Consider the following 27,536-nt stretch of genomic DNA (forward strand, 5'->3'; position numbering starts at 1 on the left):
TGCGAATGTTGTAGAGCATGAACCTACAGGATCGGGTCACCGCCTTGATGTTAGTGGAGAACGACAGGGTGTTGTCCAGGATCACGCCAAGGTTCTTAGCACTCTGGGAGGAGGACACAATGGAGTTGTCAACCGTGATGGCGAGATCATGGAACGGGCAGTCCTTCCCCGGGAGGAAGAGCAGCTCCGTCTTGCCGAGGTTCAGCTTGAGCTGGTGATCCGTCATCCACACTGATATGTCTACTTCATTAAACGACTTTATGAAATGTGAACTTATGTACCCACATTGTTTCCCTATGTCCTATATTAGCATTTAACAAGTGCTGGCAACTCTGTGGTCCATACAAAGATGAAAAAAGATGGGTTTTATTTACGTTAAATATTAGTTTGTATTTGTGTTATTTATTAGGTTTAATTAACCAAAGGGGATAAGTAAGATGAGTGTTTAAATAAATACAGTAGGTTGCAACTTGAAATATAGGTTTGTTAATAATCAAATATAACAGTTGGCGTCGAATCATATATTTGGTTTCAACAAATGCAACAACAAAAAAATGTTTCGATTGAGAACCTTACTCATTTACTTGTAACTATTTGAAGCAATTTTTACAGTACATGTCACATAGCCACCAATGCTATCGGCAGATTTATCCACATTTTACATCTCACGTGTGGGCTATATTATAGGCCAATAGCCAGCCTAGACATATTTATCAAGTAGCCTATCGGACCACAGCCACTTAGGGCAACTCAGAACACTGGATGTATTTAGTTAAATATTCATATTTATTTGATGTTGAGAAAAGATTTTTAAAATTCTATGCCGAACATCTCACATGGTTCGGGACCACTGTCCTCCATATGTTGTCCATGAGCACTCCCTCTTACCCTCATCCATCCAGCCCTGCGCTTTTCCCTAGAATGGTATGCCCCGGCATGAGCCTATTGAGCCTGCTGATGCGATACATCTCTACACCCTGGACGCTCCTATTATTTTCTTCTGCACTCTGCAAAGCCTCGAATGTGGATTGGGTGAAGATGTAGGATACAGCTCTAAAAGGATGCTATACATAGATAGTGTATGTTCTATAATGTAGACTAGTCACTGTATATTTGTTTGAATTAGGCTACAGTTGTCTTGTGTCTGGCTACGTTGGATTACCTGGAGTAGCTAGAATCATCCGTCGCGCCCTAATGGGCTTTGATTGTCTATCCTATTCATAGGGAGTGAGTATCAACATGAGGGATGCTGAACGATTCGGATGAGTCGTTTTGGGGGCAAGATGCGGACAGAATGGCTGGGGCAGTGCTTCGTAGGATGCTGAGGCTTTGTGATGGTGAGTTGACGCCAACGGTTCGCCTCTTTGTTAATTATAGGAACCATTCGAATGGACGTTCCATGCCTCGGGCATCCCAGGCAGAACCGTTTTCCACTGGCCTCGCTACGATGACCGTTGGTTCGCTAGGGTTCGGGCGCTAATGTCAAATGACAGTTGCCGTTGCATTATTTGATCCTACGGAATGGTTGTTTACATCTAATTAATTAGGTCAGACCTCTACAAGTCCGACGGCACTATAGCATCAATGACATCATTTCATTTCTGCCTTGTAAAGCTATGTCCATGACGTCCACAAAGCGCAATGTGTGCAAAGATTCCATTCCAGTCAATGGTGCTTCTATCACGGGGTCAATGTCCGTTACATTACAATACAAATGTGGTGTAGACGCTTTGGGTAGGCAACATAGCATAATGTATTATAAAGTGCACACCAGGGAAATGCCACCGCCGTACAGCCAGTCTAAATAGATGTATAGGCTAAGCCTATGTAGGTGTGAGTGACTGACTGGGTTTCACCCCAGGTTGGAGCACCTCAATGCTGTGGATTAGCCCACTGAGCTAAAGCCTAGGCTATTACCTGGGGGAACTAAGTCTTTAGGTCTCACTGGTGTGTTGTGGAAAGAAAGTGTTCAGTTGTCATTGAGTCACAGGGTAAACACATTGAAGATAATACTACCTGCTCTCTCGCCTAGCAGCCAGGATATCACTGCATGGCTGTCTGTGTATTATTATTCTAGTGAGGCAGTCAATCTGTCAACCCCACAGCCTTCACGCCATGAGGGTTTCCTTAGCCTGTTGGTGGTGCACACTGGTTTGAATGATCCTAGAGGGAAAAACAAACAGACAACATCTTGAGCCTTGTCGACAACAATCTGACATCTGTGTCTCTCTCGTTTCATATCTCTGGCTCTTTCTTCCGATCTCGCTCTCTCTTTCTATGTCGCTCCATATTTCTCATGCTTGGTGTAGATTCTGTCTCCTAGTGTGAACATCTGCCTTCCAGAGAAATCGCAGGCTTTGATAACACACAGACATGTTTTCTTTCTCATGCACAATGTGTGTGTGTGTGTGTGTGTGTGGAGATAAAGCAGCATGTTGCCCATTGATTTCCATGGCAGCAGTGGAACAGCCATGCCCTGACGCTGATCCACCCAGGATCCACTTCATTATCCTGACCTCTGACCTGTCCTGTTCCAACCCCTTCTCAGAACAGGCCAGGCAGCGCCAGTCAATGTCAATAGACCTACATAGGAACAAAACACTGTGGCTGAGTGACCATCTACTTGTCTCTGTCTATCTGTCCTCATCGTGACCCTTTATTGGCATCCTAACTGTCATGTGTTGTCGTAGCGACCAATGGAAGCATTGTTGTTTTAACAGCAAAAACAAGTCATTGAATCGATTTATCCCATTAATTCATCACTGTGTTGATTGAATTGCATGATAGCTCCATTGATGAGGGAGTTCATGCAGACTATTGATTGACTCATGACAGAGGTCGTTGGCTGTGTTATTTGACAGTGCTAGTTAGAGGTCAGGGGTCATGGACGGGGTCATATGAGCGTGCAGCCTGAATTAAAGAACTGAAAAGCAAAAGTCCTTCCTCGACATACACAAACACAGGAATGACGTATTGCTTATCAGACAGGTGTTTTGTTGTACATTCTGAAATCCTTTGTTTACTTATGTGGGTGACCTTTTTCTTTGTACACAGATTTATGTAGATTATGGAATTCATTTTAATTATGGAGATGAGCGTAACTATGATGCTTTAATCCCTTCGATTATGATGATGGTTAAACAGTTATGTGTCTAATCCCATGTCCTGATTAGCTGCTGAGATATTTTTTAGATTACGTTGCGTTAAATGAAATAACTTAATTCAGAGAGAGAGGGAGAGATATCTTGATTGCCTGCTATGTGTGGTTGAATGATGGCTAAGTGTCAGGCTGCCAGTAGTTTAAGTGTCAGGCTGCCAGTAGTTTAAGTGTCAGGCTGCCAGTAGTTTAAGTGCATGACTTCCTCTCATTCCCTTCCCATCATCGCCTCCGAATCCGAGGAACAAATCATTCAATCATTCATTTCAATCATTGTGAAGATAAGAAAAAAGAGACATGGAATGGAAACATTTGAGAGTATAGAGGGATGAGGAGGTGGTGAGAAGAGATGAGGTGAATCATTATGCAGCAAGATCCAGTTCCTGAATGACCAAGAGTGGGATGTTTTGGGATATTATCAAACTCCTTCCTCAGGGTGTACAGGGAGAGAGTGTGTAGGGGTTCAGTGGGGGGGGAGTGTTGTGAACACTGAGGGGCCTATGCTGCAGGAGCATCTTAAAGACGCTGTGGAGACCGAGCCTTTGTTGGTCATCTGTCCCAGTTATGTAACAATGACAACGCTAAGTAAAGACTAATAACAGCGTTCACACTCAAAGGAGCGGGGACATGGAGGGAAAGAAGAGTAGAGGGAACGTGGAGAAGTGATAGAGGAGAGAGATGGGGAATGGGATGTACATGTCTGAAGGAATGATGGCAGAAGGCGCAATATAAAAGTTGGGATACAGAGAGAGTTGGAGAGAGTGAATAAGGGAAAGGGAGGTGAATTGAGGAGAGGTGAAGCGTGTATGCACGAGGGGTGTGAATGAGATGGATTGTAATAGCATTAATCCAGTCCTCTGCTGTCCTTCCCCCTGGCTACAGATACAGATAGCAGGTCCCAATCTCATTATCTGTCTACGTGCAGAACACACACACACACACACACACACACACACACACACACACACACACACACACACACACACACACACACACACACACACACACACACCAGATCAGACTGACACAGACTGGGACTAACTGAATCGTAAGTATGAAGAGCATAAACCGTAATACGCTGAATTTAGTTTTACAACTGCTTAAGGTCTAGCCCTTGTTTCTGGATCTCAATCATTTGTCCTAGTGAATAAATGAATACAGGTGAATCGATTCGATTATATTAGAAGAGTCAGTAGAGAGAGACTCTTTGTATGTGTAATAAACCACTGCAAGTCACCTCTAGGTCCACACACAGAAGGAATTCGACTCCCTTAGATTCCCACTAGACTGCCGGGGTCTCTTTGAGAGATGCGTAAAGTGGTCTGTTCAGTTCATTAACGACTCCAAAGGAACTCCATCCCAGAGAGAGTGTAGGAGCTGCAGCCTCAGCAGTCTGCTGGGGAAAACAATTGGTAGCATTCATGGCCATGTCCACTGACACACAAAGCTCTCATAGATAAACCCATCGTTCTCTCTCTCTCTATCTGCCCCCGGATCCACCCCACCATCACCACCACCCCCATTTATGGGCAGAATGAAGAGATTTCTAGTCCATCCAGTCTGATGGGCTAGCTGATCCATTGATGAGCGCCAACTGGGTTTACGTGACAGTTGCTGTCACTAGGCCATTATCTGCTATACCAGGCAGGATTTACCGAAGTAAGATCATTTTTATTTGCCCATTATGTGCCACCGACTATCTAACCAGGTGATCCCCAGGCCAGACAACACATCCTCGTCTGCCCAAGTCCACACCACTCTGCCTGGTCCTCCACGGAGAAGCTCTGCCTGGGCCCTAGTATCACAACCAGAACCAGAGGGGGTAGAGGATAAATAATAGGCCAACAATTAGCCTGTAGCGGCCAAGTCTAACACCATGTCTCCTCTCTCTGGTAGGATTTGACATTTAGTTGAATCGCTATCTATCGCCCCCTCAAGGGTTTCTCATTGTCCCTATGGTGCCCCAGCACAGCAGCCTGGCTCTCAACGGGACTGTGTGGGGAAACACGTGAGACTGTTGACATACACACCGATGATCTGCCTGCCACCACAGTTGTCCTAGTTACCACGGTGACACAGCCTGTCATGTTTCCACAGCGACCACAGCCAGTCAGACATCAGTGATGGATATTGATCGACATGCGAGGCAGCTTTAGAGGTTTAAGGTTGAAATGAACAGCTATATTGATTGATAACTGCCACTGTTATCGCGCTAAACCCTTGTGTCCATTCCATCGAGCTCTTCATTGGAAAGTGGCTCTGATAGGCCTGTGTGATCTAAGTCTGTGACCGCGTGAGCTCGGTCTGTCGCACACCTCAAGGAATTCTCACAGTAGTTCATTGGCCTTCCTTCAGTTACGTGGGCATCATACTTTCATCCTAGCCTGGCTGGTCCCAGATCTGTTTCTGCGCTCTTGCCAACTCCTTTTGCTGTCATTGTCAAGCCAAACATGTTTGGCATAACAATTCCATAAAGAGTTGGCAAGAGAGCAGAAACAGATCTGGGACCAGCCGGCTACATTGATCTCAAATCGTTCTACGTAACCTCATGTTTCTGCACTAGGTGTTTCTTTTGGTGATGTTCTTGAAATTCAATAGGGGAGAGAACAAGAGAGAAGACTGGCGAACCCAAAGATATCTGCAACAACCGATAGGGGAAGGAAGATGGGAGGAAATGAGAGAAAGAGAGAATGGAATGATGCAATCTTGCTTGATCAGACTACTGATTATGAAGTTGATGATGGAGGAGATAAGAAGCAAAAAAGGAAAGCGGCCAGCAACACAGCCACCATTTTGTATCTGTGTGACTGTGGGATTGGACATGAAAATATAATTACACCCAATAGAATGAATACAACTTGAAAATGTATTTCCTGAAACAAATGGTTGCTTCATTGTATTTTTTGAAAAGCACACTAATTGTCCTCCTTGCTCCAAAACAGTGAGAGAACATCTGGGGAACCCTGTGAAGACATTTAGTAGCAGCGACAGACCAGATGCCCACAGCAGCAGTAACACAGTGAGAAAACATCTGGGGAACCCTATGAAGACATTTAGTAGTAGCGACAGACCAGATGCCCACAGCAGCAGTAACACAGTGAGAAAACATCTGGGGAACCCTATGAAGACATTTAGTTGCAGCGACAGACCAGAAGCCCAGAGCAGCAGTAACACAGTGGGAAAACATCTGATGCAGTCTATAAAGACATTTAGTAGCAGGGACAGACTAAAGCCCACAGCAGCAGTAACACAGTAACATAGTGAGTAATGCATTATGAAGTGGTTATGTAAGCAAACACTGGGGAACGGGAAGCCCATTGGCAGATCTGGCCTATCTTTCGTCTTGCTTTCTTTCTTTTTCTTGTTCTCCTTTTTCACTCTTATTCACCTTTTCTTACCTTTCTTCTTCTCTGTAGTCTCAGGTCTCATTCGTGTAATTCACTTCCTGCTCTCCCCATGTTCTCTTTAACATATCCCTTTGAGATTGAGAAATGCGACAAAGGTATGCTGTGTTGGATTCGGGGTAAACTTTGAACATTGAGATACTGAAGACATGATAGATCAGAAGCATAGTATATAAAGGAGTGAAAGAGACTGGCTTTTAATGTCAAAAGTGAATGGTTCTCTGTATAAAGACAGATGGCTTTGGAATGTGTTGTGTGGACGGGAAGAAGTCACAGGATTGCTATAGGGGAAGCGGATGGACATCTGTGGATTAGGCGAAGGAGGGGTTGAGGTCAGGAGGTCAGGTCAGATCCCCTGATAGGATAGTGAACCATAATTTCTCCCATTACTCTCTTCCTGTGGAACCATAAGATGTGAGGATTGGAGAGACGGAGGAGTGCCTAAATTGGAGTATATTAGAGGTCGACCGATTATGATTTTTCGACGCCGATACGATTATTTGAGGACCAAAAAAAGCCGATACGCGAAGTAGGCTGTGATTCGATGATAAATGAATAGGCACCGCATTGATTATATGCAACGCAGAACAAGCTAGTTAACCTAGTAATATCATCAACTATGTGTAGTTAACTAGTAATTATGTGAAGATTGTTTTTTATAAGATAAGTTTAATGCTAGCTAGCAACTTACCTTGACTCCTTGCTGCACTCGCGTAACAGATGGTCAGTTTGCCACGCAGTTTCCTCGTGGAATGCAATGTAATCGGCGTCCAAAAATGCAGATTACCGATTGTTATGAAAACTTGAAATCGGCCCTAATTAATTGGCCATGCCGATTTAATCGGTCGACCTCTAGAGTATATATACTGGTAGTGGTGGGAACATGGCTTTGTCTGAATACAGTTGTAACGGCCCTTTGGGAAGAATTCAACTTGGTTCAGCTTCTCTAGTGTCCGTGAGTTATTTACTCTGAAAAATAAGAACCTAACAGTTGTCAGATACATCTTTCATAGTTTCAAGAGTGTATGTGTAGTCGTACATATGAGAGTTATGCTATATGGCTCCCGAGTGGTGCAGCGCTCTAAGGCACTGCATCTCAGTGCAAGATGGGTCACTACAGTCCCTGGTTCAAATCCAGGCTGTATCACATCCGGCCGTGATTGGGAGTCCCATAGGGCGGCGTACAATTGGCCCAGCGTCGTCCGGGTTTGGCCGTCATTGTAAATTAGAATTTGTTCTTAACTGACTTGCCTAGTTAAATAAAGGTTACATATGGTTGGCATTGGAAGCCAAGCCTGTGCTGAGTATCACACGTGTTACAGCTATTGCTGATGCCCACTCACTACAGTGGGATGATCATACAAGGTGACATCCCTACACATGTCCACTGGTGTTCTTCTCACGACACTGTGTCACTGTGACACAGAGAAGGAGAGAAAAACCAAGAGGGAGAGAGAGAGAGCGAGAGGGGAGCTGAGAAACAGACTGTCATCTGTAGTGACACATTTGTTTGTATTGAGAAGAACACTGCGATGACTAAATAGTTTAGTGCAATCTGCTAATGGAGTAATGGAGGCAGCCACACACACATACTCACACACCAAGGTACATACTGTCCTTAAACATATATCAAAAGGTCTCTGTGAAGCCGTAGGAGGAAGAGTATTATATTATGTTTGCGTACCAAATGGCACTCTATTCCCTATTTAGTGCACTGGGCTCAGGTCAAAAGTAGTGCAGTATATAGGGAATAGAGTGCCATTTGGGATGCAGCCGGTGTCTTGCTGATTGTGTGTGCGGAGACTGGAGCGGGTCCAGTTCCTGTATGGTGGGTTGTGGGTAGTCACCAGTCAGCATGGTTACATCTTTGGTTACATCACCTCCAGACTGCACTGCCAGGCTGTAGCACGACAACAGCTTGCAGGAAGAGGCTTGAGTGGGCTGTGTGTGGGGTGGGGGGTGGGGGGGGGTCCTGACTGTGTGCGTCAGCGTATCTCCAGTCATTCACTGGGCTACTTATTTGGTACACGCTTTGGCTAGGCGTCAGTCACGACGACTGTGGCGCAGACGCAGAAATATAGTCACCCACATACACCATTCAGTACTGATCATTGTATCTAATGAGACTGACGTAAGACTTTGTTAGAATTCTCAGCCACATTGTTAGTCAGCCCTCCTCTTGAAGGCTTTGATGACATTTCTACAGAAGCACTGACATTTCGTGCCACACATAACTATGATATGTCAGCTAAGAGCAACTCTCTCAGAGAGTACTATATAGATTGGTCCTGTTAATGAATGAGGCTTATGAGCGTTGCAGACACACATATACAGTCAAACATATTCATCTCCATGTTGCTAAGAGCTGAGGCGCTCAGCAAGATGATCTGGGGCTGACTAAAGCCTTGGCTTCCTGTCCCTCCTAGCCCCTCTCTCTCCTCTTTCCCCTCTCTTCCCCACCGCACTAGAATCAATCAGAAATGGCAGGGCTATTGTACTGAGAGATACCACCCCTTTCACTGTCATCCCTCTGTACACACACACACACACACACACACACACACACACACACACACACACACACACACATTTATATATATACAGTACCAGTCAAAAGTTTGGACACCTACACATTCCAGGGTTTTTCTTTATTTCTACTATATTCTACATTGCAGAATAAAAGTGAAGACATCAAAACTATGAAATAACACATATGGAATCATGTAGTAACCAAAAAAGTGTTAATCAAATGAAATATATTTTAGATTCTTCAAAGTAGCCACCCTTTGACTTGATGACAACTTTGCACACTTGGCATTCTGTCAACTAGCTTCACCTGGAATGCTTTTCCAACCATCTTGAAGGGGTTCCCACATATGCTGAGCACTTGTTGGCTGCATTTCCTTCACTCTGTGGTCCAACTCATCCCAAACCATCTCAATTGGGTTGAGGTCGGTTGATTGTGGAGGCCAGGTCATCTGATACAGCACTCCATCACTCTCCTTCTTGGAAAATAGCCCTAACACAGCCTGGTGGTGTGTTGGGTCATTGTCCTGTTGAAAAACAAATGATAGTCCCACTAAGCGCAAACCAGATGGGATGGTGTATCACTGCAGAATGCTGTGTCTATGCTGGTTGTGTGCCTTGAATTCTAAATAAATCACACAGTGTCACCAGCAATGCACCATCACACCTCCTCCTCCATGCTTCACGGTGGGAACTACACATGCGGAGATCACCCGTTCACCTACTCTGCGTCTCACAAAAAGGCGTCAGTTGGAACCAAATATCTACATTTGGATTCATCAGACCAAAGGACAGATTTCCACCGGTCTAATGTCCATTGCTCGTGTTTCTTGGCCCAAACAAGTGTCCTTTAGTAGTGGTTTCTTTGCAGCAATTCGACCATGAAGGCCTGATTCACACAGTCTTCTCTGAACAGTTGATGTTGAGATGTGTCTGTTACTTGAACTCTGAAGCATTTATTTGGGCTGCAATTTCTGAGGCTGGTAACTCTAATGAACTTATCCTCTGCAGCAGAGGTAACTCTGGGTCTTCCTTTCCTGTGGCAGTCCACATGAGAGCCAGTTTCATCATAGCGCTTGATGGTTTTTGCGACTGTATATCTGGTTTTTGCTTGGAATAGCTATCTTCTGTATACCACCCCTACTTTGTCACAACACAACTGATTGGCTCAAACACATTAAGAAGGAAAGAAATTCCACAAATTAACTTTAAAAAAAGGCACACGTGTTAATTGAAATTCATTCCAGGTGACGACCTCATGAAGCTGGTTGAGAGAATGCCAAGAGTGTGCAAAGCTGTCATCAAGGCAAAAGTTGGCTACTTTGAAGAATCTAAAATGCATTTTGATTTGTTTAACACATTTACATTTGCGTCATTTAGCAGACACTCTTATCCAGAGCGACTTACAAATTGGTGCGTTCACCTTATGATATCCAGTGGAACAACCACTTTACAATAGTACATCTATATATTTTTTATCCAGTGGTGAGAGCACGTGGTGCGGAGACGGATTCTCGCCACGCCACCTGGTAGGAGCGACTTGTCAGGTAGGACGCAATCCAAGAGTGAGCCGCGCCGGAGATGCCCAACTCGGAGAGGGTGGAGAGGAGGATCTGATGGTTCACAGTATCAAAGGCAGCAGATAGGTCTAGAAGGATGAGAGCAGAGGAGAGAGGGTTAGCTTTAGCAGTGTGGAGAGCCTCCGTGACACAGAGAAGAGCAGTCTCAGTTGAATGACCAGTCTTGAAACCTGACTGATTTGGATCGAGAAGGTCATTCTGAGAGAGATAGCAATCCATGTTTCTGTCAGCGCCAAGAAGTCGAGGGACTGGAGGGTAGCATTGGCTGAGATGAACTCTGCCTTGTTGGCCGCAGACCAGCGTTCCAGAGGCTGCCGGAGACCTGGAACTCCACGTGGGTCGTGCGCGCTGGGACCACCACGTTAGAGTGGCAGCGGCCTCGCGGTGTGAAGCATTTGTGTGGCCTGTGCAGAGAGGAGAGAACAGGGATAGACAGACACATAGTTGACAGGCTACAGGAGAGGCTACGCTAATGCAAAGGAGATTGGAATGAAAATTAACTAAACAACTGGGGAAGCGAGACTGAAACACTCAAATATAACTTTTCCAACTTCCACTTTAGAAATTATAATTGATGTAAACTACAGTGGTTCAATGTTTCCAGGAATAGGCTCAAACTTAGTTTATTCAGCTAGATAACTTGGTACAGTATTCTTCCGTGAAACCCACCCAGTGCACCGTATCCTATGACGCCGTAGCTAACTAGCATGCTAGCATCCAATAACACACGGTTAACACCAATACTTGGTTACAACAAACAACCAATGGATCATTCGTGTCCGTGTCTAGTTCCTTTCATAACGCAGAAGTAATTAAACGTTGGCTAGCTAACACAAAGTCAGTCCTGCTAGCTACACAAGTGGACTACACATCTCGAAAGTTCAGAGAGTTAAGCTTACGTTGCAAAAATCTTATTGACTAAAAATGATACAGTACTGCTAGCTGGTAGAGTTGGCTAGCTAGCAATGGCTGCATTTACCTTTATCTTTGATACAAAGGCAACTATGTAGCTAGCTAACATTACACTAATCAAATCGTTCCGTTGTAATGTATTTAGTTTCTACAGTACTGCTAGTTGGTAATGTTGGCTAGCAAGCAGTGTTGACGCCATTTTTGTTACTACATGATTCCATGTGTGTTATTTCATAGTTTATGTCTTCACTATTATTCTACAATGTAAATAATAAAGTAAAACCCTGGAATGAGTAGAGAGAGAGAGAGAGCACAAACCCTCAGTCTGGTGGTGATTCTAGCCTGAGCACAAACCCTCATACTGGCTTTCCATGCCAATAAAGCCCTTTGAATTGAACTGAATTGAGAGAGAGAGGGAGCAGGTTTGACCAGAAGGAGAGGTCCAAGTGTGTGTATGTATGTATGTATGTATGTATGTATGTATGTATGTTCTAAAAAGATATGATGTGGAAAGCCATTCAATGAGTGTGTTTGCAGTTTCCACCCTGTCCAGATAATCACCAGTGTATAGACGCTCCATATGGATCTTAAAATGGCTGGGACTAAATTTAGGATCTAACGCTATTCTACTAGTGCACACTTTCACACCAGCCTCTAGTGTTGGCATTTTATCTCTCACACCACTTGTCCCTTCCCACCCCCTCATTGTCTTTTTCTGTTCTGTGCTTTCCTCCCTCTGTCCTTGGATCTGCCTGCTCAAACACTGTAAAGACCAAATCACACGAGAAGTGAGTTTTTTTACGCGCACGCTCACGCTGGAATGAGAATGCATGTGAGGGAACGAGAGCAGACGAGCCGCGGGCGTCAACTGCGTCACATTAGAATTATTTATATCACGTTGTCAATGTCATTTCTTGGCAGTACAGTTAGGCTATCACCGTTGTAGCTTACAGCCGATTTGATTAATAAAGTTAAAACAAAGTATATGGTTAGTAAGTGCCTTGGTTCAAATTAATCAAATTTGGTCTAAAGATGGAGTGGGTTGTTGTAGTGATAGTGTTGATATCGATTATAGCTAGGCATATAGCCCGGGCAGGCTACGGCTAGATAACTTGAGGAACTCGGATTTCAAGAGAATACTGCTAAATAGAAAGAACGAGACTTAGCTAGTTCTTTATAAACGTTTCGGGTTTACAAGCTACAACTCTCCTCACGTTCGTGAGCTAGCATAACAACTGTTTAGCCCAGGTACGGTGTCTCCGTAGGACATATAAGTTGATTCACAACAATTACATTTACATTACATTTAAGTCATTTAGCAGACGCTCTTATCCAGAGCGACTTACAAATTGGTGCATTCACCTTATGATATCCAGTGGAACAACCACTTTACAATAGTGCATCTAAATCTTTTAAGGGGGGGGTTAGAAGGATTACTTTATCCTATCCCAGGTATTCCTTGAAGAGGTGGGGTTTCAGGTGTCTCCGGAAGGTGGTGATTGACTCCGCTGTCCTGGCGTCGTGAGGGAGCTTGTTCCACCATTGGGGTGCCAGAGCAGCGAACAGTTTTGACTGGGCTGAGCGGGAACTGTGCTTCCTCAGAGGTAGGGGGGCCAGCAGGCCAGAGGTGGATGAACGCAGTGCCCTTGTTTGGGTGTAGGGCCTGATCAGAGCCTGAAGGTATGGAGGTGCCGTTCCCTTCACGGCTCCGTAGGCAATCACCATGGTCTTGTAGCGGATGCGAGCTTCAACTGGAAGCCAGTGGAGAGAGCGGAGGAGCGGGGTGACGTGAGAGAACTTGGGAAGGTTGAACACCAGACGGGCTGCGGCGTTCTGGATGAGTTGTAGGGGTTTAATGGCACAGGCAGGGAGCCCAGCCAACAGCGAGTTGCAGTAATCCAGACGGGAGATGACAAGTGCCTGGATTAGGACCTGCGCCGCTTCCTGTGTGAGGCAGGGTCGTACTCTGCGAATGTTGTAGAGCATGAACCTACAGGATCGGGTCACCGCCTTGATGTTAGTGGAGAACGACAGGGTGTTGTCCAGGATCACGCCAAGGTTCTTAGCACTTCTGGGAGGAGGACACAAGGGAGTTGTCAACCGTGAATAACTCCCAGGGGCTAGACTACACAGCGAACATAACAAAAATAATGTGAATAATTATAATATAATAATAATAATGTGATAATGTAAATGTAAAAATAACTATTTACAATGGGTTGTCATGACAATTACGTTAGCATACGCAACGCAGTGTTTGTGAATTGACGCTCGCTACTCGCACACCAATTTCACGCCGTTGACGGACATCTCCCCGTGTGATTTGGAGTCACACGCACTCTAGTCTTTTGTCACAACTAGCTGAATGTGAGGCAAAAGAAACCAGCAAGGCCACTGTGTGTGTGTGTTCTGTATCTTGAGTCATTGTTTACATCTGACATGAGGGGGGACTTGCCAAAGGGAGAGAGCTGAAAGGCTGTGAACCAGGAGAGTAGAGAGATACTTACCAACAGAGAGGAACAGTCAGATGGGCACTGATTGGCTCTCTGACTGTTGCTATGGTGGTTTAGGCAGCTCTCCCATTGGTCAGACACTCAACTTGGACCAGGACATGCTCGGAATCCAAACATCCTCTTGTCGTCATGACAACAGACAGGAAGTGTGAAGTTGGTATTGTGGAAGAATGCCAAGCTTGTTTTCAACTGAACTCTGTTTTTCAACAGATGATCTCTTGTGAACATAGAAACTCTCTATTCTAACACTGAATCTGCTTCTAGAACAGCTTAGTGGCGCTTCATTCCCCTCTCGTGTGTTCAGCAGAGATGGAGTAATCCTCACAGAAAGATGATGATTATTATTATAACATGTTTGGATGAGAGGAGAGCAGCTAGGGGCTAGATGTGATTTATGGGTTTGGAAGGATTTGTCAGTGTCTGAAGAAGACAGAAATATCCTATTTTCCCTTGTCCACTTCCATCTAAAATAGCAACCCTACTAGACATGTTTCTTAATGTAATAACGTAATGGCTAATCATGTAGGTATACATCTCCATACATAGAGTCCTGTCCAATCCTGTTTTAGAGCAGTACATGTTGGCGTAGTGCAAAAGAGAAGGCCTCCAACCCAATTCTATTTTTAATCCATACCTCAGGGAGGATTTTATGAATCCCAGTTGATACTGTAGAGTCAGCCAGGGATCAGGTTTTCACTAGGTTCTCTGAGCTCTCCCTTACTCCTCCTATTCCATCCTCAGAGGACGGTGAAGGCTGTATCCCACAGAGACCTATTGCAGCTTCAGTTCATTCATATCAATGTGTTTACTCTCCCACAGACAACCTCTTCCTTCAGGTGGATGATACATCACTTCAGCCACACCGTTTCATGCTGGGCCATTGATCAGGCCTGACACAGGCACTGAGCCACACAGAGAAACACACACACACACACACAACCCACACACACCTGGCTTTCTGGTTGATGCATATGCAGAGGCCTTGGTAAATGCTGACATGCTAATACTTTCTACCCAAGCAGCACCTTCACTTCTATGATGTTAAATGGTGTGAAACCTGTTTGCAGTAACCCCATAGCTGTCAGAGCCACACCTTCTGGGAGAGAAATAATGAAACCTGCCATGGGAGAGAGGAGACGGAAGGGGAGAGAAATGGGAGGAGAGAGAGAGGAAAGAAAGGAAGTAGAGAGAGAGGAAAGGAAGGAGAGAGAAAGGGGAGGAGAAAGAGAGGAAAGGAAGGAGAGAGAGGAAAGGAAGGACAGAGAAAGGGTCGGAGAGAGAGAGGAAAGGAATGAAGGAGAGAGAAAGGGGAGGAGGAAGGAAGGAGAGAGAGACGCAAGAAGGGGTGGGGTGGAGTTCAGGTGAGCTGAGGATAAGCGATTAGCGAGGCGTCGGGGATGTAAAGTGATGCATGCTGGGAACAATATGGAGCTCATGAATATCTCACCAGCAACAGCTCCAGTGAGAGTCAGACTAGTTCACTAACACACACTGGGCTCCTTATGTAACCCAACGTCTGACCCAGAAACCTCCTCGCACGGAAGGCTGGAGAGACAGAGAGACGGGGGGAGAGAGAGAACAAAGGAGGAAGAGTGGGAATGAGGGGAATGAGGTCGTTGGGTGAGAGCTTTAGCGAAGCATATGTCAGTGTCTTTGTGTGGGAGAGAGTCTGTCACTGTTCAAATAGAAGAACACGTGCAGAACAATCAGACTGTCTCTGATGTATGTTCCAACGTGTTGAGAGATGGTATTCATACTTAAATGCCTGATCCAAACACGACCGAGTCTGTCCTCTGTACCTCTTGATCACTGCTCTACTTACACACCTGTGTGTGTGGGTGGAGGTTTTTGCAACAGCTAGAGTAAATGCATACATGTCTAACGTTGACCTCTCTCTCTCTCTCGCTCTCTTTCACTCTCTTTCTCTCTCTCTCTCTTTCACTCCAGGTGGATTCTTGTGGATGGGAAATGCTCCCTGATCTTCCCTGCCCTACTCCTCCCTCTCCTGAAAACCCCAATCCCTCCATCTCTCGTTCTCACTTTCTCCATCACTCCATCACTCTCTGGTCGCCATGACGTCCACGCTGCAAACGCTGGCGCTCAAGCTAGCCCCGCCCCCTCAGGACCTAAACCCTGAGCGGTTGGATGGCTGCGAGGAGACGGACCAGCGCTACAAAGTGGTTCCCTCCGTCGTGTGCTCCATGTGTTGCCTCTTCGGCATCATCTACTGCTTCTTCGGTGAGCAAAAGGGATTCTTTGTAGCAGTTGTAAGGTCATAGCTCCTTCCTCCTTGGAAACACTAAGGGGTAATTCACTAGTCTCAATGGTAATGTTCATCTGTCACAGCCAACAGAACCTCTGACGCTACGATAAACAGTTGTTACAAGTGAAGCACAGTGATGAGATTATGTAAGCAACACTGAGCTGATATTCTGGAGAATTTAGCATAGGATAATCATCTCAAATCTCTTTCTCTCTCTCTCTCTCTCTCTCTCTTCCCCGTCTCTCAGATAAAAATGTGTCTCTCGCATTCTGAAACCAATTTAATTGAATAAACTATTGACTTGGTACATTTATGTACATTGCCACGGTTAACATATAACAGAGATGGTCAAACAAGACACTCTCAAGACCGCAGAATTAATTAGAACACTAATATAGTGGATCTCTATGCTCAAGAAAAACTCCCTGTCTCTCTCTCCCCTCAGGGTACCGTTGTTTCAAGGCGGTGATGTTCCTGACGGGCCTGATGTTCGGCTCCATCGTCATCTTCATGTTGTGTTATAAGGAGCGCGTCCTGGACACCCAGCTCAGTGTTGAGGCCTCTGTGGGCATCGGCCTGGGCATCGGCACCCTCTGTGGCCTGGTCACCATGCTGGTTCGCTCCGTGGGTCTCTTCATGGTGGGTCTCCTCCTGGGCCTCTTGGTGGCTGTGGCTACCCTGGTGGGCATGGAAGAGCTGTCGAACAGCCCCCCGAGGTCGGTCTGGGTCCCCCTGGGGGTGCTGCTCGGCCTGGGCATGCTGTTCGCCGTTCTCACCCTCCAATGGCAGCGTTTCTTCACCACCGTGTCCACGGCCGTGTTCGGGGCGGCGGTGATCACCGTGGCGCTGGACTACTTTGTGGAGCTGTTTTCCCTGGTGCTGTACCTGTATGAGAGGGTGAAAGCGGCGCCCAGAGGGAGGCCCGTCTGCTGGATCACCTGGGTGGTGCTGGGGGTGTGGCCTGCTCTGACGCTCCTGGGGGTGCTAATACAGTGGAAGGTGACAGCAGAGGGATACTCCCACACCAAGGGTGAGTCTGAGATCTGGGGCTGGAGGGGTTACACTGACGTCAATGCTGAAGTTTGTGGACTTTTTATTTTGAGAGTGACAGAGCTATTTATATGCGAGAGAGGGGTGCTTGAAAGGAAAGGGGGATGACTAGTCAGTTGTCCAACTGAATGTATTCAACTGAAATGTGTCTTCCGCATTCAACCCAACCCCTCTGAATCAGAGAGGTGCGGGGGGCTGCCTTAATCGACATCCACTTCTTCGGCGCCCGGGGAACAGTGGGTTAACTGCCTTGCTCGGGGGCAGAACGACAGATTTTTACCTTGTCAGCTCAGGGATTCGATCCAGCAACCTTCCGGTTACTGGCCCAACACTCTAACCACTAGGCTACCTGCCGCCCGAATGTAAACAAAGATGAGAATAAGAGTGAGAAACAAAGAGAAAAAGAGAGGGAGGGGGAGAGACAAAGAGCAGGTAGCTTTAGGGGAAGAGAGAGAGAGAGAGAGAGAGAAGGAAGCAGATTATTGCTGGGTGAACTTCCTGGCTGCCAGATGGTGCCTGGCTCTGCTTGTCTAGTCTAAATAAAAAGATGAACACAATCATGTGGAGCAGGGAAACTGTCAAAGGGCGCGTTGGGTCGTTCTTGTGTGCGTGTTTCAAAACATCTGTTGCTAGCTGCGCAATGTCGTTGCGTGTGTATGTGTGTTCTTTGAGTGTGTGTGTGTGTGTATATCTGAACCCCGTCTTCCATCTCCCTCTCTCAGTGATAATCAGTCGTCAGCAGCGGCGGGTCCAGCTGATGCGTATCCGTCAAAAGGAGGAGCGGAGGGACCGCAGCAGGAAGAGGAAGAATAAACAACAGAGAGACTCCACCCACAGCTCCCACCCTCCCAAACCCCTGCACCCCGAGCCCGCTTATCGCAGGAAACCCAACCCTATACGACGCTTTGACGGGGACGTCCTATCGCCTGTGAGTGTTCAAGTGTACTCCCTGTCTCTCTCTCTCATTGTCTTTCGCTTTCTCTGTCCATTCTCCTCATCTCTTCTTACTCAGTGTCTTCATCAGCATTCATCAAAAAATGTTGTCTCTTTTCCTCTCTCTTGCCGTCTCTCGCTCACTTTGTAGCTCATCACTGATCTAACATGCAATATTAATCTCTCTCTCTCTCTCTCTCTCTACAGAGTTACATCCAGAGTTTCCGGGACAGGCAGGTGGAGGCCAGGCTGTATCCTGGAGGGGGCAGACTGATGGGGGGAGGAGGGGCTCACACTAATGTGGATGTGGACTATGACTGTGGCTCCACCACGCCCCTCACTGCAGCTGCAGGACCCTTACTACGAGTCTGAACACTCCCCCAAACACTGGTCCAACCACACCCCCAATGATCTGGCAGCCACATCACACCCCCAAAAGGTGTGACCACACCCACAACCCACCTGTGCTGCAGTATGGATCTGACCACACCCCTAAATGGTGTGACCACACCCCCAAAGGCCTGTATTGCAGTATAGGTCTGACTGACCACTCCCCCACCACAATGCTGGAGCCAATCAGAGTATGTGAATAGGAAAGGCCTGAACTCCTTTTTCTGTTTCACACGCACACCAGCCACATGCATGAACATACTGTACACACATCCACAAACACTGCAGTGGAAGTGGATCTGGTGAAAAGAGAGAGGAATGCAGGGCCTCTAACTGGATGACTGTTACCTGAGGCTTCTCTCTCCATCCAGCCAGTCCCCATCAGGACACAGTTTAAAGAAGCATGGCTCAGGTTTCAAACGAAGCATCGTTTTACCATGGACACCGGAATACAATCCTCTCTTCAGGATTTTGAAAGATTCAACTTAGTGTGTCTACTACTCTGCAGTCTTAATTCCTCAAATCATTCTCTGTCGTCAACAGGCAGTTCCTTTGTACTGCGTTTCTACGCTTCCATCCTATGGAGTTGGGACCTTCTGATGAGAACTGACTAGTCATAAACACCCCTGCTCTGTGCCATGCCAGCCCAACAACAGATCACCTCCTGGGAAGAAGAATGTGTGTCTTTTAAGAGGAAGCATTATGCATTCTTGGTGCTGGACGATATCCTTCTTTGGAAAGCAGTTTGAACTCCCCCTTCTTTAAATGAAGTTGGGAGATCCGGTTGATTTATGGGTGCCTTGTGATTGCCCTTACTTGGACTGTACCACTCAGCAGTGGGATAGGGGTTATTGGCAGTGGTCGCTGACTGAGAGATGTGAGAGACTATATGATAACATGCTATATTATTATAGTGACAGACAACAAAGTTGTTGCGATAGGAATGAGGGTAGGCCTATGTCTAGCAGAGGAACAACAGTGACCCAATCAGGGAGCAAGCAAGGAAACAGTGGATGGTGATTGGTCTAACCTGCCCTGGTCTCTACCAAAAGGAACACTACAGGAAGTCAGCACAGGGTCAGCAAGAGGTCAATAAAGAGTTCAAAACAGAAAGGGGTCAGAATAAACGATCGACCAATACAAGGAGAGTATTGACCACTCCCCATCCACTCTCAAGAGAGGACCGTTCAGGTCACAGAGGATCGCCTACATATAGATAGACCCCTACATAATGTGCATTGGGTTTTCAATATGGGTCATAACATTCTGTCTATTGTGTATCAGTAAATGACATTACATTTATGGTTTATTATTGTCTTTGACTCAGACTGTGAGTGTGAAACAACGTGATAATATAATACAGGTGTGATGTTGTTATTATTATTATTATGATTATGATTGCCCCATTGGGCTGTGGGTCGGGACAGGGTATGAGAATCAAAGTTATTTTCCCAGAATCTTCCAGGGGAAACCTATCTGGCTGCATGACTCAGTGGTTCCTTCCTGTTCCTGTCCCCCTCTCTTACCTGTCCCCCGTGGCATTGTCCTCCTCACCTCACCAGACAGTGGTTCCTATCCCCTCTAGCCTGGTGGCCCCACATCTAACAACCACATGCATAGTTCCTAAACACTTCTCATGAATAGCTTCTTAATAATGCATTATAAGAACATGTACAATGCCTTATGCGCTATAATGCATAGAGATTAAATTGATATTCATGAGCACTTATGTGCTTATTATACATTATGAAGAGCATATTCATAGGAAGTGTTAGCAAATTAGCCTGAGTGCCAGTCTTGTTTAAGACTTCATTTCAACTCCTTGCCATGACAATGAGTTGGCATGGCAGCACAAACAGATCTGGGACCAGGCTGTTACAGAGTTGGCCATACAGCACAAACTGTAGAGATGTGTGCATTCTTCTGATCTGTACATAAACAACACTGTATTTTTACCATTTATCTGTATTTCTTGCTTTATTTGATTGTTTATTTTTTCTTATGGATTTATTTTAGGATATTTGATTTATATGAAATTAACCTTTTATTTAACTAGGCAAGTCAGTCAATTCTTTACAATGGACAGCCTACCGGGGAACAGTGGGTTAACCGCCAAGTTCGGGGGCAGAATGACAGATTTTTACCTTGTCAGCTCGGGGATTCGATCCAGCAACCTTTCGTTTACTAGTCCAACGCTCTAACCACTAGGCTACCTGCCTCCCCAATAACGTGTCCTTTCTGAAGTACTGTATGTAGATTTATTTATCAGGTAATTTATTGACATTATATTATTGACATCTTTTGACTTTAAGAGTGTAGGCCGGTGATATTCCATGCTTCTTATTACAAATATAATTATTAATACTATTATTATTAAAGCATGTGTTTTTATGGGCCTGTATATGATAAACAAAGTGATTCTACAATGTCTTTGGCTGTTAATTCACCACACACGCGCACACACCCCCCCACACACACAGAGAGAGAGAACGTGATAGACAGGTACAGAGACTGGCAGACTCTGGTGACCGTGTGTCGATATTTGTTTTATTTGTTAACCAACCTATAGGCCCACCATTCAGGACAGCATAAGCGATTGTCAGCCTCACTCTCATTCCATGTTCCCCCTTTCCATCTTTCATTTTGTCTCCCCTTCTCACCTGTTTCAGCCCCCATCTCCTTTTCCCTAGACACATCTCTCCCTTCTCACCCCTCTCCTCTGTCTCTGTCCATTCAGAACCCTCCTCATACTAACGTCAGCCTTGTGATAGAACGTACAGTATCATATATAGTCATAAATAAAGGCAAACGGTGCACATAGCTGTAGTAGGAAATGACAAACGGGTCGGCTCGTACTTGGAAGTCACCCAGCCTTTTGACTATTTCATTTGAGTGAATGACCTTTGTGTCTTTAAAGACTTAACGTCTTTGAAATAAGAACAACTAAGGGCCACCAGTCCTTTTAGTTTTTATTTCGTCTTTTTGTCTTCCCTCAGTCTTCATCTTCTCTTCTGTTGTCTGTTACATGATATCCTGCTGGTGCTGTGTTGACTCAGAGACCACCTATAGGGGGAGACAAAGCAGACATTTACTGTAACGGGAGGAGTAGAAGTGAAATAACAAGCCTATTATGCTATTGGGAACGATACAGGGGTGAAGTAAAGTTACAGTGTGTGTTGGTAGGTAAGTATGGCTTGTGAGAACTTGACTCGTGTGCAAGGAAAACCTTAGGTGGATGATATTGTTGTCAGCGAGGGGAGAGGAATTTGAGATATTCTCTCAAATACAAGTCTGTGCAAATACAAGTCTGTGAGTGTGTTTGTGAGCTATCTCTGGTTCACTCTACAAACGGGGTTATCTCTATGTCAGAGTGTGTGTGTGCGTGCGTGCATGTGTGTGTTGGTGTGTGTGTTACCTCTCCGTCACGGGTCTCTATGGTCTTGATAAGGACACTTTTCTTTGAGTGTGACTCAGCAACGCGGTGATGACGCTCTGGGCTCGTTTCTGTCCAGACAGACAACCGTGGAATTAATACTGATCTTTTACATCTCTTCACCTTTTTTGAACATCTCTGTTCACCTTCTTAATTTCGTGTCACCCCCTTAACATCTATTAATGAATGTCTCTGTTTATGCATCAGCAGTGAGGGGTCAAGTGAGGATCATTTGAAGTTCAAGCCTGTCACTTTTGATTTACGGTAAGGTAAACAGAACTGCAAAAGATTTATCTACTTGTATCAATTGTGCCCTCTTGTGGCGTGATGCTGTAACTCATTTTATTTTGCAGCAGCGTTTGACAGAATAGAGCGTGTGTGTGTGTGTGTGTGTGTGTGTGTGTGTGTGTGTGTGTGTGTGTGTGTGTGTGTGTGTGTGTGTGTGTGTGTGTGTGTGTGTGTGTGTGTGTGTTGTTCTTACCACGGAAAGTCATGGTGGAATAGTTCTGTATGGGCAGGGAAATCCTACAGACGGAGAGAAAAGGGCGATGTCAGTTTTTAGCAGTGATACCAAATACCATTGTCATACAAGATAATTCATCACCTCTCTGTCCTCAACCCTCTCCTCCTTTCTCCTCACTCTATTCCTACAGCCCCCTGCCATTGTCTTCTCTTTCATCCCCCTCTCTCCTGCCCTCCTATCTCTCCATCTCTCCTGCCCTCCTCTATCCCTTCCCCTCTCCTGCCCCTGCTTCTCTCTCTCCTGCCTCCCTCCTCCTGCTTCTCTGTCACCTACCCCCACTCCTCCTCCCCCATTTAACCTGCTCCCCTCTCCTGCCCCTGCTTCTCTCTCTCCTGCCTCCCTCCTCCTGCTTCTCTGTCACCTACCCCCACTCCTCCTCCCCTCTCCTCCTCTTCTTTCCTCTCTCTCATCTCCTCTTCTCCCTCCTCATACCTGCTCTCCTCTCCCTCCAGCAGTTTCCTGTAGGTTGCTATCTCTACGTCCAGGGCCATCTTGACGTTGAGCAGGTCCTGGTACTCTCTCAGGTGCCTGGCCATCTCATCCTTCATGTTGGAGATCTCAGCCTCCAGACGGGAGATGGTGTCCTGGAACCCGCCGGCCTCCCGCCCGTGGCGCTCCTCCATCTCTCTCATCTGCCTCATCAGAGACTCGTTCTGCAGGGAGGGGATTAGGGGGGAGGAGGAGAGAGGGAGGGGGAGAGACATGTTTCTTGGAAGTGAACTTGCAGACCAGGGAAGGAAAAAAATGAAGAGAATGAAAGCGTGGTGGTATGAATTATGAAAGTACAGAAGGATATGAGGAGGAATAAAGGGTGTCGTGAGGAGAGGAGAATAGTATTCAGACTGAGAGACTTACGGTGCCTTTAAGTGAGTCAATCTCACAGGTGTAGGACTGGAGCTGGTGTCTGAACTCCATGGTCTCCATCTTGGCCTCTTTCAGAGCCTCATTGTTCTTGTTCACCGCCTGGTTCAGGTCTGTCACCTATAGGTCAGCAGGGGTCAGAGGTCAACAGGAAGTACATCACTTTGTCTGACATCACAATAACTGCACCCCCCACAGTGCCAGAGACGTTTTCTAGTAAATCGAAGAATTTGACTGATCTGATCTCGCTCTCTTTCTCTCTCGTTCTACATCTCTCGCTTTCTCTCACTCTTGTTCTCTATCTCTCTTTCCCCCTCTCTCTGTCTCTCTTTCTCTCTCTCTTGTTCTCTATCTATCTCTCTCCCCCCTCTCTCTCCCCCCTTCCCCCCTCTCTCTCCCCCCTCTCTCTCTCCCCATCACCTTAGACTTGTACCACTCCTCGGCCTCCGAGATGTTCTTGGCGGCGATGCCCTCGTACTGGGCCCTGATGTCCCTGAGGGCAGCTGTCAGGTCCGGCTTGGACATGTCCATCTGGATCTGCACCTGGGTCTCCTGCATCTGGGACTGCATCTCACGGATCTCCTGCAAGTGTGGTGGGGAGGGAGGGGAAGGTGGGGAGAGGTAGAGAGGAGGGAGGGGTGAGGTGACGTGGGGGGAGGGTCAATAGGTTTAAAGTGGAGGAAAGCAGAGGAGGAGAAGGAGGAGAGATAGTTGGAGAAGGAGAGAGAGTAGGAGAGGTCAATAGGTTAAGGTTTCTATAGCTTTCTCTTCTCCATTGTCTGTTATGAAGCATACACACACAAATAGTGTTTGTGTGTGTGTGTGTGTGTGTGTGTGTGTGTGTGTGTGTGTGTGTGTGTGTGTGTGTGTGTGTGTGTGTGTGTGTCTTTGTTCATTCCTACCACAGAGAGACAGGCAGATGGAATGACCAATGACTAGATACATTGACAGATAGACAGACAGACCAACTGTAGTAACACATAGCACATTAAAATCCACAGAATGAGTAACGAACCTCCTCGTGAATCTTCTTGAGGAAGGCGATCTCCTCCTGTAGCGTCTCGACGCGTCTCTCCAAGTCTAGACGGGCCAGAGTGGCAGCATCAACATCCTAGAACAGACAGACGTTAGATTAGATTCATTCAACAGACATCTCACTGGGCAAAAACTGATTGAATCAACATTGTTTCCACGTCATTTCAACCCCCAAAGTAAATGTGATGACGTTGAATCAACGTGGTAAACTAAAGGCATTTCGTCTTTTTTTCACCCAACTTTTAACCTAAATCCAATGGTATGGAGATTTTTTGTTGTTGTTGATGATTTAACGTTAAATTCACATTAGCTGAAAACTCGACAACAAAAATACTTGACGTTGAACTGACTCACGTCGGTGCCCAGCTGTGTGGCAGTTCAAACGACTACCCAGTCTACATTTAGATTAAAAGCAGAGAAAATAATAGTAGTGAGACATGGAAATGTTGTCATATTCACAATCTGTGTTGATTAATAGTGTTGAACTCACAGCTCTGAAAGCAGCCAGGTTGTTCTCTGCGTCCTCCCTCTGAAGGATCTCTTCCTGCAGTCTGGAAACACAGTTGACCAAAGAGATCCGATCACAATTGTGTCTTTTACATGTCCGCACCTTTTACCAAACATTTTTATTGAACCTTTATTTAACTAGGCAAGTCACCTGTCTAATAACAAGTGATTTGTCACCCAGGAATTGTTTGATAGGGACTTTAAGACTGCTGTGTGGATCTAATGTGCAAATGTGGTCTTAATCCAATCCCAGGTCCCATTTTGAATACCAGCTCTAGACGTCAGGAGGCCATACTGCTAGATAGAGAGATCTGGATTATATCTGTCTGAATACAGATGTTTTCATTCCTGGCCTTTTATAGAGTCGGACTGTGGCGCCAGTAAGTGACGGTAAGGACATGCCTCTGTAAGGTCTAGAGGCTTAGACCATACCCTAATGTGAGAAGGAGGCTGGCTTTAGTCTTTCAGAAGGAGGCTGGGTCTAGTCCTTCAAGGGTTAGGTGGAGGATGGATCTTGTTGACACTGGAGTTGGAACAAGACTATTCCACTCTGCACTTGGGTGCATCTTTCTTTCTTCGCCCGTCTTTATTAATCACTAGTGCTTCTCTCCTATTTCATGGGTTGAATGAGAATGTCATGGAAGATTCTGTGCTGTCACTCAACCCACACATGCACTGCATATTTAATATGTAATCTAGGCCTACACTTCAACAGCAGAGGAGGCATGCTGATCTCGCAACTATGCAAACGGCAGTAAGACTATCACACATTCGGAAAACCTGAAGCAGAAACACTTCCTATTTGACTTACAGTAAGGATCCAAATACACAACTTCTTTAAAAGCACCTCACAATCAGTCCGCTTGTAGTGAGAGATATGACCAAGTTTAAAAATACTTTCTGAGGCCACAACAAACAAACCAGCTAAACCACAACAGCTAATCGAGAGGCGCTGACTGAAATCCCAGGGGACTGTATGCATGAACCAGCCGTGATATCAGTGCTGCTTTTGGTGGCTGAAATGTCATGCTTGCATTATACTAGGATCTTCACTTCTAGAGTTCTCCTCTCTCTAATCTTACCCATGATCCTCTCCTTCATCCACTTATCCACCAATCAGAAACTACACCTCTTACTGAGCAATTAATCAATCAATCAAATTTATTTATAAAGTCCCATTTACATCAGCAGTTTTACAGTAACTTCTAGTTACCATATTTCTACCCTACTCTTCCTCCTTCTCCTCCTACCTCCTCCTTCTCTTCCTCTCCCCCCTCATTCTGCTCCTCTCGCTTCTCTTTCTCCCTCCTCCCCCTCTTTCCTACCTGAGTTTGAGTTTGTCCAAGTCTTCGCCCAGGTTGTCCCTCTCCACCTCGACGCGGCTCCTCTGATTGGTCAAGGCCTCCACCTGGCGTCGCAGGTCCCTCATCTCCTCTTCGTACAGGTCGGCGATGCGTGTGGGTTCACGCCCCCGCAGCCTCTCAATCTCCACCACCAACGTAGCGTTCTGCTGCTCCAGGAAGCGAACTTTCTCGATGTAGCTGGCGAAGCGGTCGTTCAGGTGCTGCAGCTCGACCTTCTCGTTGGTGCGCGTGTGGAGGAACTCCTGGTTCAGCGCGTCGGCCAGGCTGAAGTCCAGCGTCTCCCCCATCCCCGCGTAGGACCGCGAACCGTGTGCGGTCGATGACATCACAGGTCCGCCGAAGTGAGACGAGGTGCGGTAGCCGGAGTAAGAGGGCGAGGCGGAGGTCTTGGTGACTTCGTAGACCCGGGAGGAGATGTGGCCGGAGCCGCCATGTCCGAGCCCCCCGCCCGAGCCCCGGCTGCTGTAGAGGGAATGGGACATGGCAGGGCTGTACCCTGCGCCAAAGGTGCGGCGGTAGGAGGAGGAGCCAGACTGGGCCGACTGAGCAGAAGAGCGGTAGGAGCTCATGGTGGAGTGCAGAAGGGGCTGAAGCAGGAGAAGGTTCTGGGCTGGAGCAGGAGAAGGGTCTTGGCTGGAGCAGGATAATGTTCTGGGCTGGAGCAGGAGAATGGTTTGGGCTGGAGCAGGAGAATGTTCTGGGCTGGAGCAGGAGAAGGGTCTGGGATGGCTGCTGGAGTGGACTGGAGCAGGGAGGCTGACTGAGGGACACACAGGACGCACGCTGGCTATTTGTAGTACCTACCCCCTCATATCCCCTCCCTCAAATCCTCTATATACCCTCCCCTCTTTCCGTCTCTACCCCTCTCTTCCCCTCTCTGTGTCTCCATCTCTCCGTCTCTCATCCCCCCTCCCTCCCTCTCCAGAATGGGCTGTCACCGGTCCTGGTGTGGGGTCTGGTATTTTGTTCAGATTGTGTTCCAGAGTGAGAGGAGAGGGTTCTGGGAGGCTGAGTCCACCCTGACCGTCACAGCAGCATGCCTGAGCTCACAATGGTCAGCTAGACCTCAGCTCAGCTTCATGTCC

At 46.5% G+C, this 27,536-nt stretch overlaps 2 protein-coding genes across 4 annotated transcripts; one reads left to right on the top strand and one right to left on the bottom strand.

Moving 5' to 3' along the window:
• The first annotated feature begins 164 nt into the window (after nt 1-164).
• On the top strand, nt 165-20,688 carry LOC106575169 (transmembrane protein 198-B). Of its 3 annotated transcripts, XM_014151436.2 has the most exons (6): nt 165-1,079; nt 1,225-1,337; nt 16,040-16,330; nt 16,801-17,385; nt 18,128-18,333; nt 18,546-20,688. In XM_014151436.2, the coding sequence occupies exons 3-6, from the start codon at nt 16,165-16,167 to the stop codon at nt 18,708-18,710; spliced, it is 1,122 nt and encodes a 373-aa protein (XP_014006911.1). In that variant the 5' UTR covers nt 165-1,079; nt 1,225-1,337; nt 16,040-16,164; the 3' UTR covers nt 18,711-20,688. The 3 variants fall into 3 exon arrangements, with proteins under 3 accessions (XP_014006911.1, XP_045554802.1, XP_014006914.1); XM_045698846.1 differs by having other exon boundaries at nt 165-1,337; XM_014151439.2 differs by lacking the exons at nt 165-1,079; nt 1,225-1,337 and adding an exon at nt 15,373-15,712.
• A 565-nt stretch (nt 20,689-21,253) lies between these two features.
• On the bottom strand, nt 21,254-27,214 carry LOC106575168 (desmin-like). Its single transcript, XM_014151435.2, has 9 exons — nt 26,413-27,214; nt 25,071-25,131; nt 24,561-24,656; nt 23,966-24,127; nt 23,540-23,665; nt 23,117-23,337; nt 22,643-22,686; nt 22,144-22,232; nt 21,254-21,791 (listed from the first exon to the last, which is right to left on the bottom strand). Exons 1-9 carry the CDS (start codon nt 27,018-27,020, stop codon nt 21,750-21,752), a joined length of 1,449 nt encoding a protein of 482 aa, XP_014006910.1. The 5' UTR covers nt 27,021-27,214; the 3' UTR covers nt 21,254-21,749.
• Between the last annotated feature and the right edge of the window lie 322 nt (nt 27,215-27,536).

This window comes from Salmo salar, chromosome ssa17 (genome assembly GCF_905237065.1).
Source record: "Salmo salar chromosome ssa17, Ssal_v3.1, whole genome shotgun sequence".
NCBI classification, from domain to species: Eukaryota; Metazoa; Chordata; class Actinopteri; order Salmoniformes; family Salmonidae; genus Salmo; species Salmo salar.

Coding starts and splice junctions, on each gene's coding strand:
- LOC106575169 (XM_045698846.1), top strand. CDS start 16,165: ATGACGTCCACGCTGCAAACGCTGGCGCTCAAGCTAGCCCCGCCCCCT. Junction 16,331..16,800: donor CATCATCTACTGCTTCTTCG/GTGAGCAAAAGG, acceptor CTCTCCCCTCAG/GGTACCGTTGTTTCAAGGCG. Junction 18,334..18,545: donor ACGGGGACGTCCTATCGCCT/GTGAGTGTTCAA, acceptor CTCTCTCTACAG/AGTTACATCCAGAGTTTCCG.
- LOC106575168 (XM_014151435.2), bottom strand. CDS start 27,020: ATGAGCTCCTACCGCTCTTCTGCTCAGTCGGCCCAGTCTGGCTCCTCC. Junction 24,657..25,070: donor ACCTGGCTGCTTTCAGAGCT/GTGAGTTCAACA, acceptor TGTCTGTTCTAG/GATGTTGATGCTGCCACTCT. Junction 23,338..23,539: donor TTGACTCACTTAAAGGCACC/GTAAGTCTCTCA, acceptor CCCTCCCTGCAG/AACGAGTCTCTGATGAGGCA.